We start from the raw sequence: 14,211 nt of genomic DNA, 5'->3' as shown, positions 1-14,211 counted from the left end.
ATGATGATGATGGTGGTGGTGGTGGCAATGGTGATGATGATGATGGTGGTGGTGGCAATGATGATGATGATGATGGTGGTGGTGGTGGCAATGATGATGATGATGATGGTGGTGGTGGTGGTGGTGGTGGCAATGATGATGATGATGGTGGTGGTGGTGGTGGCAATGATGATGATGATGGTGGTGGTGGTGGTGGTGGTGGCAATGATGATGATGATGATCACGATAAAAAAGACAATTGAGACATGACTGACATTGTTCACACCAACGATCAATGTGGATCAATCCTGCCCCGAAATGAATCTTGTTAACACGAATCAAATATTTCCATAACTTCATTATTACACATCACACTACAAGTCTGCCTGCGACAAACATTAATTTAATTTCATTCACATTGCTGGCCATGCCAGTTGAAACCTAGCAACGAAGTCTCTTCTACTGTCATGTATAATTATAATGCGTTTTCATTTGGAAACGGATATTATAAGAAAAGTAAGCTACCCCATAATTGTTCATACCTCGTACACTGGGATCTGCATAGCATCAACTCTCAATTTAGTCAACATCTGATTTAAGTCAACACTCATTTAGTCAACTTCTGCTTTCAGTCAACACCTGTTTAGTCAACTTCTGCTTCAAGTCAACACCTCGAGTTTGTTCCAAATGTTACTGTTCTTTATCTAAGTGTATTTCATTGATAATGGATAATGTCAACCAACCCTTCTGATCAGGGGGTGTTGCTTTTATCAGGATACCATTATACCCAGTTTGTTTGTTTTTCTATCAGAACATGTCTGTGTTTTCATTTCATGTTCACCATTGTAAACTTAAATGAACGATTTAAAAATTTTTTTTAAAAAAGGGTCTAAAACAACATATGGCGCCCAAGATATACATTAAAGTTAATTCCAATTTCGAATATTTTCTTCCAATTTCACAGTTAAGCAGAGATAACCCAGGCTACGGGCTGCAGTGCCGTGCATCAAAGTCAGTGATAAAAGGTTACAGTTATAGTTCTTGACAACAGCAAGACTCGAACCAGTCTTTTGGGTGGAAGTGCAATTCCATATCCACAAAACCATCTCAACTCCCCCCCCCCCCCCCCCCCCCCCCCTTTCTCTTTCTATTCAATTGTAGACTTACCATCTTCCAAGAGTAAATGTAGGCCACATCCTGTAACATGAGATCATCCGTCAGTTCCTCTTTGGCTTTGTACATGACAATCTGGAGACAAAGGGTAAAAAATAACAACAAAATTGAGCTTTTGTATAGCGCAAAATCCACCAAATAGGCTCGAAGCACTATTGGGGCATTGGAACAAAAAGGATAAAAGTGTAATTTGATTTAAAAAGCGTAAAAATTGGCCTTTTTTTTTGGTGCACGGAGCTCTGCCTTGGGCATTCCAATTCCATAGATAATCCATCAAACAAAGGTCTGATGTCAACAGGAAAAACACATGTTGTCAAATGTGAGAAAATTGGGGGTTAATAATCTTGCCCAAGAAAAAAATATGAAAGTGCTGGGCTCGAATCCAGTACCTTCCGGGTCACAGTGCAATGCCTCAACCAATCCGGACACTTCACCTACCAAACAATTTTATATATTAAAAAAATATATCAATAAAAGAATAAAAAAAAATAATTATACTCTAGATAAGAAAAAAAAGTCTATTAAAATTATCATTTAATAAATTTGGGTCTGTCTTTATATCGGGCATCAATTAATTCATTGATCAAAAATATCTGTATAATTCACTTTGTTTCTTCTTTATCTTTGTAGGCAAAAGCATATTGATGAAATGAGATTTTTTAAAAATGTCCTAGATAGCAGCACCATTACAACATGTGTGTGTGTTTTGAATTTATTATCTTACCTTATTTTCTAAAGTAAGATCAAATTTCATGCGGACAAATTTTTTCAGAAGGCCAATGGTGAACTCAGCAGGGCACAACAGGTATCGTTGATCCGTCACCTGAAAGAATAGCATTTCAAATACCTCCATTTCAAACGTCTCTTTATAATGGTGACCTATTTCTCTTTTCTGGTTAATTAGATCTGCGTTAGAACTACATATAAAAATAATATTATTACGCGTATATATAGGAACACTAGGGTAAATAAAGGGCGGAGTAGTAGTAGTTGTTGTTGTTGTTGTTGTAGAAGTAGCAGTAGCAGTAGTAGTAGTAGTAGTAGTAGTAGTAGCAGTAGTAGCAGTAGTAGTAGTAGTAGTAGAAGTAGTAGTAGTATTAGTAGTAGTAGTAGTAGTAGGTACCTAGTGGTAGTAGGTACCTAGTAGTAGTAATAGTGGTAGTTGTGGTGGTAGTAGTAGTAGTAGTAGAAGTAGTAGTAGTATTAGTAGTAGTAGTAGGTACCTAGTGGTAGTAGGTACCTAGTAGTAGTAATAGTGGTAGTTGTGGTGGTGGTGGTGGTGGTAGTAGTAGTAGTAGTAGTAGTATAGTAGTAGTATAGATAGTAGTAGTAGTATAGTATAGTAGTAGTAGTAAAGTATATTAGTATAGTAGTAGTAGTAGTATAGTAGTAGTAGAAAATAGTATTAGTAGTAGTAGTAGTAGTAGTAGTATATAGTAGTATAGTAGTAGTATAGTAGTAGTAGTAGTAGTATTAGTAGTAGTAGTAGTAGGTACCTAGTGGTAGTAGGTACCTAGTAGTAGTAATAGTGGTAGTTGTGGTGGTAGTAGTAGTAGTAGTAGTAGTAGTAGTAGTAGAAGTAGTAGTAGTATTAGTAGTAGTAGTAGTAGTAGTAGTAGTAGTATTAGTAGTAGTAGTAGTAGTAGTAGGTACCTAGTGGTAGTAGGTACCTAGTAGTAGTAATAGTGGTAGTTGTGGTGGTAGTAGTAGTAGTAGTAGTAGTAGTAGAAGTAGTAGTAGTATTAGTTGTAGTAGTAGTAGTAGTAGAAGTAGTAGTAGTATTAGTTGTAGTAGTAGTAGGTACCTAGTGGTAGTAGGTACCTAGTAGTAGTAATAGTGGTAGTTGTGGTGGTGGTAGTAGTAGTAGTAGTAGTATTAGTAGTAGTAGTAGTAGTAGTAGTAGTAGTAGTAGAAAGTAGTATTAGTAGTAGTAGTAGTAGTAGTAGTAGTAGTAGTAGTAGTAGAAGTAGTAGTAGTAGTAGTAGTAGTAGTAGTAGGATGAGGAAGAGGGGAATAATATGAATGTGAGACAAGGAAGAAACATACTAGAATGGAATAGGGAGGGAGGGGGTATTGACAGATAGATAGAGAAATAGATAATTGAATAGATAAATAGATAGAAAACAGACAGAAACATAGATGGATAAACAGATATAGATAATAGATAGATTGACTGATTGAAAGATAGATTTATCTAGAGAGAGGGATAGATAATACTAATACATACACACAGGGAGGGAGAGAGAGAGAGAGAGAGAGAGAGAGAGAGAGAGAGAGAGAGAGAGAGAGAGAGAGAGAGAGAGAGAGAGAGAGAGAGAGAGAGAGAGAGAGAGGAAGAGAAGAGAGAACGTTTAGCTAACGATATATTTCAACGTATAATATTTTCTATAATCTTCCACCCCCATCCACCTCCCTGCTGCTATCTTGGCCCCATCTTACCTGTAGACTGCTGCTGCTGCTGCTTTCTTCTTGCCTGAAAAACACAACGTAAACAAAGATTAGCATCATAGCGGGGTAATACGTATATACTATCTATTACATTATTACAGTTCCAAGCCTCCTCCTCCTCACACACTCCACTCTCTCGTCATGCCAAGTAATGGTAAAACACACACACATAAACACACACACACACACACAATCACACATACTATCAATATTGTACAACCATACTCAGGCCTGTCTACTTCAAAATCTAAAATTTCGTATTTTTTGAGAAGTAAAAATTGTAGTCGCTGTAGTTAACTTTAAAAAATCAACAATCTACACTCACAAGGATTAGATACATAAATTATTTTTTTAAAATTGAGCTTTTATATAGCGCAATATCCACTAAACGTGCTAAAAGCGCTTTACAAGGGGTCCCTGGCCAACAGCAACACATAACATGTAGGACGAGACATGACGCCTCATGACGCCTGTTAGGCGAAATTACAAATTTTTGGGACAGAGACAACGCTGTTAACGACCAGGTACTCATTTCACACCGGAGTACGATGAGAAAATGTGAGTAAAGAGTCTTTCCCAATGGCTCAACTATACGCCGAGCGAGGCTCGAACCCAGGACCTTCCGATCCGAAAGCGAGTGTCATACCACTAGACCACATAGCCGCACATAACACTTCAAAATCCTTAAAATGATGTAGTCTGGCATCAACTTTTATTTTCAATGAGTTTTAATGACTTAGAGATGCTCATACTCATATATGGAGTTGAGAAATTGGAGGCAAAATTTCGTAATTATCGAATTTTTCGTTAAGTCTGCGTAAGGTATGGAAACTTGTCATTTGGATACAGTCGCACTCAAAAAAAATTATTATAAAACACGAATTAAAAATTTTGGCCAGAAAACTCGTCCTTCAAATATCGATCGATTGAAATGACCATCTAGGCAAAAACTCTCAAACTTGGGTTTGAAGGGATTTTTTGTTGTTGTTGCCAAGATGAGGGTCATTTCAATCAATCGATAATTCAAGGACGTTTTCTGGCCAAATTTAATTCGTGTTTTTCTTCTTTTTTTTTTTCTTTGAGAGAACGGCAATACAGGGGGAACGAAATTGACGTCGCTCAGCTCGTTCTTATTGTTTTTAGCCAGCCATTTTTTAATGATTAGTTCTCACCATATTCCATCAACCAGACTATAAACTTTCAAGGATACACTTAGTTTTGTGTGTTGGTACGTTATATCCGACTGGTGGATGTTGTGAGCATTTTACCTAAACTAATAGCATCAATACAACAAACACACTGACTCACCTACTAACCATCTGCAACACCAGACTGATGTGATCACAGCCGACTGTCAACTCTTTTTCCATCACAGCATCGCCTCTCTCCTCCAAGTTGAGGGATTTCACATAGCCTGGCACGAGAAAGATAAAAGAATAGAAATATAATAATAACAACAACAACAACAATAATAATAATAATAATAATAATAATAATAATAATAATAATAATAATAATAATAATAATAATAATAATAATAATTAACAATAAAATAGATTAAAATATAAAAATAAATACATATATATATATATATATATATATATATATATATATATATATATATATATATATATATATAAAAAAATTCGTATTATAAGTATAAACCTGCTGTAAATAAATAAATAAAATGAAATACTATATTATATATTTTTTCATGTGAGCTTTAATTTAAGAGTAAGAGCAAAATCCACTAAACGCGCTCAGAGAACTTTACAACGGCTCCCTCCCAAGCCAACAGCAACACTTAACATGTAGGACGAGACATGACGCATATAATATTAGTATTAGGTGCAAAAATCTTCTTTTTATTTTTTAAGAGCGAAACAAAGCTGTTGCCAGATCGGAACTAATTTTACACATGAATGGGGTGAGAAGATGTGAGCAAAGAGGCTTTCCGAGGACACAACTTTGCGCCACCTGAAATCGGGGCTCAAACCAGGGACTCATCAGTTCAAAGCCGTGTGCTTCATACCACAAAGCAGAATTGCAAAAAGTTAAATCCCCCGTTTAGTATTAGTAGCCAAAAGAGCCGGAGTTTGTCCCTGTGTCTATAACTACGTGAAACGGGCAATAGCAATTGCTTACTATTACTACTACTACCCTTTGGATAGAAGGCTTGTTAATCATAAAGTTGTTTTTTTTTCCCCGCCAGATCTAACAATGGAGTTTGAGTTGTTGTTTTTTTATTTAACGCAAAAATATCCACTATACGTGCTCAACGCGCTTTACAAAGGGTCCCTGACCAACAGCAACATGTATCATGTAGAGAGAGAATTGACGCCTGTTCGGCGATGTTACAAATTTTTTTTCGGAGAGAGACAACGCTGTTAACGGCCACGTACTCATTTTACACTCGAGTACAGTGAGTAAAGAGCCTTTCCAAGGACTAACTAAGCACAGAGCGAGGCTAGAACCTCGGGACCCCCCCCCCCCCCCCCCCCACCTTCCAATGATGATCTAACTAGCTACTACCAATATTACTAAGTAGTAACACTTACTATCAGAGACTGTCCAGTGGTATTCTCGTCGTTTCCTCATTTCATCTGTGGAATGAAAACAAACACCAGTAAAGAATCAATGAAATGAATACAAGGATGAAGTCTTGGCGCTGGTCTCCGGCGACTGCAGACGTGTTTTTGTCAGTGCTCTGTGTTTTCACAAGTTTTATTGGATATTCTTACAATTCTTATTTATAAAAGTGACACCATATTTTTACAACGGCTGTGATTTATTCAAAAATTTCCTTTTGGATGAATAAAGTACATTATTATTATTATTATTATTATTATTATTATTATTATTATTATTATTATTATTATTATTATTATTATTATTATTATTATTATTAAGGATTCGATAATGGCATTGGGTTTTCAGTTGATTACAACAGTACGTCATCAACATTTGAATATCTGGCAAGTGTAGCATCCGTCTTGGCTGTTCAAAAACAATATCCATATAATAATACAGACCTGCCTACTAATACGTTAAAAATCGTAGAATTACGACATTTTGGCTCCTATTTCAGAACTTCATGAACATCCCTGTCATTAAAACTTGATGAAAATAAAAGTTGATGCCAGACTAAATAATTTGGAATAATTATTTAATCACTGTGAGGGTAAATTGTTGATGTTTTAAGTTAACAATAGAAACTATAATTTTTATCTCCCAAAAATTACGGATATTTAAATTTTCAACTTGGCAGGTCTGAAGATATAGCTGGCATTTTGCCAACAATGAATGAATTCTACAGAAACAGAATTTCTGCTCTTGTTAACAATTATGTAAATATGACATCACCGACTGTACGAAAAAGCTATTTAAAACAGAAAAAAAAGGTGCGGGGTGGGGGGGGGGGGAGCGAAGAGAGAATCTTCAGTCTCTTTCTCGTTTGCGTCAACTTGTTAAAAACCAAGACAGTCCATACCAATACGTATGTATTTTGCATGAACACATTACACTTCATGAAACATTTGTTGACAAAAATTATACGAGTTTTTATTTGACTCAATATTCAGTTAATTTGATTTTCTAATAGGGAATGAGATTAGCGGAAGAGTAGCGTCCCTTGATTGGACATCACCGGCGGAAAAGTTATTAGAGAGAGAGAACGTCATGTTGGTTGTGCGCATGCGTCTCCCGTCCTCGCTTCCGGTGACAGCGGCTTGAGACACTTCACCGAAAGCGAGTACGAGAGAGACGCATGCGCAAAACCATTTTGACGTTCTCTCTGTAAGGTGACGTCCAATCAAGGAACGCTACTCTTCCGCTAATCTCATTCCCTATAGCAGCTAAGAAGAATTTCCTACCCCCCCCCCCCCCCTTCCCATCATAATCAAACTAATGAATCATAATGAATAAATATGATGTCTCTATGGACGCTAGCCGTGAATGTGAGTGTGTTACTTCCAAGTGTGTCAGTCTGTTTCTAGTATCCAGTTAGTAATTTGCCTCCATAAATCTGTTTCTAGTGCAAGTGTTCTTAGCTTTTAAAGGCCAGTGTCTTAAGGTGCTGAGGCAATTGGATGTTTCCTTGTGTTGCTGAAATCAGTTCTTCGCTTGTTGTTTCTAAATCTATTTGATATTTTTGAGGTCTTGTTTCATTAAGAGACGTATCTACATTTAAAACACACAAAAAAATTTAAAAAGTCTATTTTACCATGGCCATTTGAACAACGATTAAAATACACTTAGATAGAATTGTTACAATGACTAAATATTTTGAGAAGCATTTTGAATAAAGAAAATATCTCTCCGTGACCAAGCAAAAACAGCCTTAGAGTTCTCTTAAGACGTCGAGAAAACAAATAATAAGAAAAAAACAAAACTTATTGCCTAGTAGGGAAATAGACAATTAGTTCAAACTAATATCAAACTAATATTGGGTGCTGTTTTTTTTTTTTTTAAACGGGGAAAAAAGTATGACACTTTTTCAATAGAAAGTAGAAATCAGAACCATCTAAATTTTTATAAGACAACAAAAAAACAAAAAAACAACAAAACAAACAAACAAAAAACCCAAAAAAATTTAATTAAATATTTCCAAGTTTACTTTAAAATTCTTTATTGGTCCAAAAGCTATGTCGGTATATATCAAAATCAAAGTCATTCAAAAACTACGATATCAAAAGTTGGAAAACGTGCGTCTTGTTTTTAGCTTTCGCCTAATAATAAAGTTGTCTACGGCCGAACAAAATCAGACATTTATTATCACCGTATAGATTTCACCATGAAACCAAAAGGTTTATCAAAATAAATTATGGTGGCTGCTGGAGTATGTTGGCAGAAAAATAAATTACATTTCATTGACATTTCAATCACAAACGTGAACGCGGAAAATCATGTAACAATGTTAGAAAAAAAGCCCAACTTTTCCAGGTTTTGTTTCACTTTATCCCGATGGGTCATTTGTTTATCCGCAAGACTTTCCACTCTAGAAACATAACACAATCTTATTACAACGAGAAAATGACATTCGACTAACTTCTAAAGACAACTTATGGCCTCCATTGAGTCCTGACTTGGTACAACGGTTTACACGGATTTAGAATTTAACTCTCTCAATCCTAGAGATTTTTACCTCTTTTCAAAATTGGAGGAAAAAAGTAGGTATTAAAAATGAGCATGTGCATAGATAGTTTTATTCAACTACCATAAACATGTAAAAACTAAAAACATTAGCGTTGATACAAGTCTAAGCCTATAAATTTTCTTAGAAAAATGTGATAAATAGGCATGGGGTAAAAGTAACCCAGGTTAACTACGGATATAGTCGGTGTTAGGGTTGAGTGAGTTAAAAAGAGTCCGTTCACAATGCATGGGAGGAGCAAATTATCACCATTCAAGAAATTAGAAATTCAATTCGACTATGGAAAAAATGTCACGCATAGTCATAAAGCAAAATGAGGGATCTGATCTACAGATGACATCAACATTTGAGAATCACGTCAAAATCTTCGAAAAGGCAAAAAAAAATTTAAAAATATTTTAATGCGGCGATTGTGGATTTCAAATTTTTCAACATATTAATCTACTTCCTTGAAAAATTGAGTAGATACTTAAATTTCAGTAAATAAGTTTTACTTATTGTGGTCACATTTCAGATTTGCATCTTTTACACAGCATTGGAACTACAGGCTTCTATACTTTTCCTGGTTTTTGTTCTCGAGCCCTATATATTGAATTGAACACTTGAATTATAAACGTTGTTTTATCGACCTATCACCCCGGCCATTGAATGGGTAGCTATCAGAATCAGCGACATCTATAGATAGAACGAAGATGACGTCACTCATACCTTTATTATTGTATTTTGCCATCCACGTTTATGAGTAATTCTCACTAAACTGTATTAACCAGACTATAAAAGTTCATAGTTACACAGAGTTTTGAGTGTTGGTCCGTTATACTTCCGGATGGCAATGTTGTGAGCTTCTTAGCCAAGCGCATACTATCTATACCGTAGACGATGGTAGCTATGATTGTGTTCCAATTCCAATACACCGGTATTGATCATCTAATTTCTCTCAAATGTGAGGCTACTGCCTTTCGACAACTCAAGTCCATCCACCCAACAGGATTTACGAGGTTACCTTGAAACATGTGGGTAATATTGACTTGTTAGCAATCAAAGGAAATCCAGCATTTTTATCATTTGGTTAACATTTCAATCAAAGTCTCGCGACCTTCTGGTTACACATGGAACACAACGAAGCATTTAATCATCTCTCAACGACACCCGACACGAACAGGAGCAGATAGTGGTTCGTTGGCGCTCAGCCACCCTTTGACATCCCCCCCCCCCCCCCAACCCCTACCCCTTGCATCACAAACACAAATAGACAAGAACACATCTTTTCTTTCCGTATATTATTCGTATCGTATCGAATGGTTTGAGAGCTAATAGGTTCTAAAAACATTGAAATGCTCGGTGTAACTTTTATGCATAGATACAATTTATCAATTATATATAAATAGTAGTCAATGTCAATTAATTGATAATATTGAGAATTAAATATCTAATTAAACGTCATTATCAATACTCGTAGTATAATTTACTCTATTTACATTCATTATTATGTCTTTCTCTTTGTCGTTGAATTTCTTTTTAGGCACATTATATCTATACATTTCTTTCTTCTTTATTTTTTTTTCATCTCTCTTTCTTTGCTTTTCGATATTTTTTTCCGGCATGGATCGAATATAATAAATAGCCGACCATCCTCTGGACAGGACGTAGCTCCACTGCAACGCTTTTAATGTCAGTTCTGGATTAGGCCAAGCCACTAATCAATTTTGGATAAATAAATGGTCCCGAAGGATGGGTGGCCTTACTGTGGTAGAATCGAATCGTGGCCTTTGTTATCTCATAGCCTGACCGTAGCCTTCCAAAACTCATAGCCTGACCGCAGCCTTCCAAAACTCATAGCCTGACCGTAGCCTTCCAAAACTCATAGCCTGACTGTAGCCTTCCAAAACTCATAGCCTGGCTGTAGTCTTCCAAAACTCATAGCCTGACTGTAGCCTTCCAAAACTCATAGCCCGACTGTAGCCTTCCAAAACTCATAGCCTGGCTGTAGCCTTCCAAAACTCATAGCCTGGCTGTAGCCTTCCAAAACTCATAGCCTGGCTGTAGCCTTCCAAAACTCATAGCCTGACCGTAGCCTTCCAAAACTCATAGCCTGGCTGTAGTCTTCCAAACCTCATAGCCTGGCTGTAGCCTTACAAAACTCATAGCCTGGCTGTAGCCTTCCAAAACTCATAGCCTGACCGTAGCCTTCCAAAACTCATAGCCTGGCTGTAGTCTTCCAAAACTCATAGCCTGGCTGTAGTCTTCCAAAACTCATAGCCTGACCGTAGTCTTCCAAAACTCATAGCCTGACTGTAGCCTTCCAAAACTCATAGCCTGGCTGTAGTCTTCCAAAACTCATAGCCTGGCTGTAGCCTGCCAAAACTCATAGCCTGGCTGTAGTCTTCCAAAACTCATAGCCTGGCTGTAGTCTTCCAAAACTCATAGCCTGGCTGTAGCCTTCCAAAACTCATAGCCTGGCTGTAGCCTTCCAAAACTCATAGCCTGGCTGTAGCCTTCCAAAACTCATAGCCTGGCTGTAGCCTTCCAAAACTCATAGCCTGGCTGTAGTCTTCCAAAACTCATAGCCTGGCTGTAGCCTTCCAAAACTCATAGCCTGGCTGTAGCCTTCCAAAACTCATAGCCTGGCTGTAGCCTTCCAAAACTCATAGCCTGGCTGTAGCCTTCCAAAACTCATAGCCTGGCTGTAGCCTTCCAAAACTCATAGCCTGGCTGTAGTCTTCCAAAACTCATAGCCTGGCTGTAGCCTTCCAAAACTCATAGCCTGGCTGTAGCCTTCCAAAACTCATAGCCTGACCGTAGCCTTCCAAAACTCATAGCCTGACCGTAGCCTTCCAAAACTCATAGCCTGACCGTAGCCTTCCAAAACTCATAGCCTGGCTGTAGCCTTCCAAAACTCATAGCCTGGCTGTAGCCTTCCAAAACTCATAGCCTGGCTGTAGTCTTCCAAAACTCATAGCCTGGCTGTAGTCTTCCAAAACTCATAGCCTGGCTGTAGTCTTCCAAAACTCATAGCCTGACCGTAGCCTTCCAAAACTCATAGCCTGACCGTAGCCTTCCAAAACTCATAGCCTGGCTGTAGCCTTCCAAAACTCATAGCCTGACCGTAGCCTTACAAAACTCATAGCCTGACTGCAGCCTTCCAAAGTTGTTTTGAATCTCACTGGAAGTGTAAACCCAGTCTTCCGGATGAATGAATACCCATCCCTTGAAAAGATAGTATGCGCTTGGCTAAGAAGCTCATGACATTGCCATCCGGAAGTATAACAGACCAACACACAAAACTGTGTGTATCCATGAACGTTTATAGTCGGGTTAATACAGTCCAGTGAGCATTACTCATAAACGCGGATGGCAAAAAACAATAACAAAGACATGGGTGACGTCATTTTCGAACTATCTATAAATATGATCTTCTGATGTCAGAGTGACGACATCTTCTTTTCTAGTCTAAATATAAATGCTGGTCGTCAATAAAGACAAAGACCATCCATCCTCGACGTCCCATAATATTAAGAATCTGACTAGAGATGATGTGCGTTGGCCACGAAACTCGCAACATTGCCACCCAGCAGTATCACGGACCAACACACAAAATGCTGTGCGCTTGGCCAAAAACCCATGAGACTGCCACCCGGGAAGTACAACGGACCATCACACAAAACTGTGTGTAACCTTGAACGTTTATAGTCTGGTTAATACAGTTTAGTGAGAATTACTCATAAACATGGATGGCAACAAAAAAAAAAAAAAAACAATAACAAAGACCTGAGTGAGGTCAGCTTCGTTTTATCTATACATCCTGCAACGGAAATAGATATATTCTTATGTCTTATGCTACCTTATGATTCAATGTGTAACTTATTCATTGTTAGTTCTCCGAAGGACTGATCACATACACAATTCCAAGGAATTGTCAGGACTTCTCTGTTCTCATGAAATAAGCTTAAATCGACGTATACATATTTATGCAGGTCTGGCATCCGAATCCACTTTTGGGCCTAATTCATGGGTGAAAGTTAACGGGGATCAATTTGCCTGAAAGACAGACACCGGTGAAGCTGGTTTGCCTGAAAAAGATGCTAATTCATTTTTTTTTTTGCGATCTATGACTCGCCGGTTGAGTGCCAACCTTTCCAGAGTGAAAAGTACATTAATTTCTATGACCCCATATGTGTTTTTTTTTCTTAAAGCAAGAAAAAAAAAAGAAGAAGAAAAAAGTATTTAGTCTACATGATTCAAAACAAAATTTATACAAAAACTAACACCAGACCCAAAGCAAAATAAATGATCTCGTCATTTAAACACTCATTCGCAGCAATCTCTAATGATTACAGTATTACCTGGTTTATGGAGACCCTAAGATATGTCATCACTTTAAATTTGTATGGTAAAAGGCTCAGAAATGCAATACCAAGGGCTATTACATTCGCAACACCCCAAAGAAGTGATCAAGAGACCCCAACCATGATACTTGTTTTGTGATGTTAGTGTTGGTGTAGGTTGTTGTAGTGATGATGCTCTAGTGGTCGTGGTGATAATGATGATGATGTGGTGGTAGTGGTTGTGGCAGTGTCAATCCTGTGATGGTATTTGTAGCAGTGATGACTACTATTACTACTACTACTACTCGTACTACAACTACTACTACATTTGGATCAAATATGGGAAATACCCACCTATGTGATATACAAGTTGAATACCCTAAAAATATTCTTAGTGCATTTTAAAAAAAACCGACACCGTTCTTACAGCTCCCTATTTAATAATAATAAATTTTAAAATTAGACTCATACAAAATATTAAAGACAAAAATATTATAAATGTAAACAATCAAAATAAAGTATTTTCAGTTTTATTATAAAGGGAAAATAACCCATTTATGTTTATGTTTATTGTCAATACAGTCCTTGATTGAAGGCTTCATTGTCAAAGATGTTGGTATTTTATTTTCTCTTGACAAGTTCTATTTACAAGAAGTAGAAGCTTAATTGAGATCTGAGACTATTTGAAGTATAAAAAAATAAGCTTATACTTATATGCATAATTCAATGCAAATCTTCAAAAATGGTGTGAAAGGTTTTAGTGAAAACCAGCGTTTAATAACCAACTGAAAAGATAAATAACATAGTAGTACAAAATGTGACACATCAGCAGATCAAATGTATGACAGAAAAGTGACATATATGTTTAACTGTCACCTTTGAAAGAAAATTAAATAGTCTATTCAAAGTTAACGTTCCGGTGGTGCAATCATGATAAAGCCGGCAGAAGAGTCAAAATGCCGGAAGGCAATTATTACATTTACTAAAAAACCGGAATTTCCGGCATATGCCGGCGAACTTTCACCCATGGCCTAATTTAACAATGTTATAATATAATGAACACTATTACGCGTCATATTTTTATATTTCCATGACAGCCATGAGCCAATAATGTATTGGGTTATCAGACCTGCA

General features: G+C 37.0%; 1 protein-coding gene and 1 long non-coding RNA gene across 4 annotated transcripts in view; one reads left to right on the top strand and one right to left on the bottom strand.

Annotated features, from left to right (window-relative positions):
* LOC144964418 (uncharacterized) overlaps positions 1-1,651 on the top strand; it is a 33,373-nt gene extending 31,722 nt beyond the window's left edge. For both annotated transcript variants that reach the window (XR_013643834.1, XR_013643833.1), the window contains exon 5: positions 1,141-1,651. This is a non-coding gene — a long non-coding RNA (uncharacterized LOC144964418). The remainder of the gene's footprint in view (positions 1-1,140) is intronic.
* The window catches only part of LOC144964417 (uncharacterized), a 94,243-nt gene that overhangs the window by 14,449 nt on the left and 65,583 nt on the right, over positions 1-14,211 (bottom strand). For both annotated transcript variants that reach the window (XM_078898653.1, XM_078898654.1), the window contains 5 exons: positions 6,159-6,203; positions 4,909-5,014; positions 3,592-3,625; positions 1,877-1,975; positions 1,147-1,227 (listed from right to left, as the gene is read on the bottom strand). In XM_078898653.1, coding sequence (XP_078754779.1) covers positions 1,147-1,227; positions 1,877-1,975; positions 3,592-3,625; positions 4,909-5,014; positions 6,159-6,203 — 365 coding nt within the window. The remainder of the gene's footprint in view (positions 1-1,146; positions 1,228-1,876; positions 1,976-3,591; positions 3,626-4,908; positions 5,015-6,158; positions 6,204-14,211) is intronic.

Source organism: Berghia stephanieae, chromosome 2, assembly GCF_034508935.2.
Source record: "Berghia stephanieae isolate SIO BIC M18660-M18661 chromosome 2, UCSD_Bste_1.3, whole genome shotgun sequence".
Classification (NCBI taxonomy): domain Eukaryota; kingdom Metazoa; phylum Mollusca; class Gastropoda; order Nudibranchia; family Aeolidiidae; genus Berghia; species Berghia stephanieae.
The sequence above is the reverse complement of the archived record's forward strand: the minus strand, read 5'-3'. Positions and strand labels throughout refer to the sequence as shown.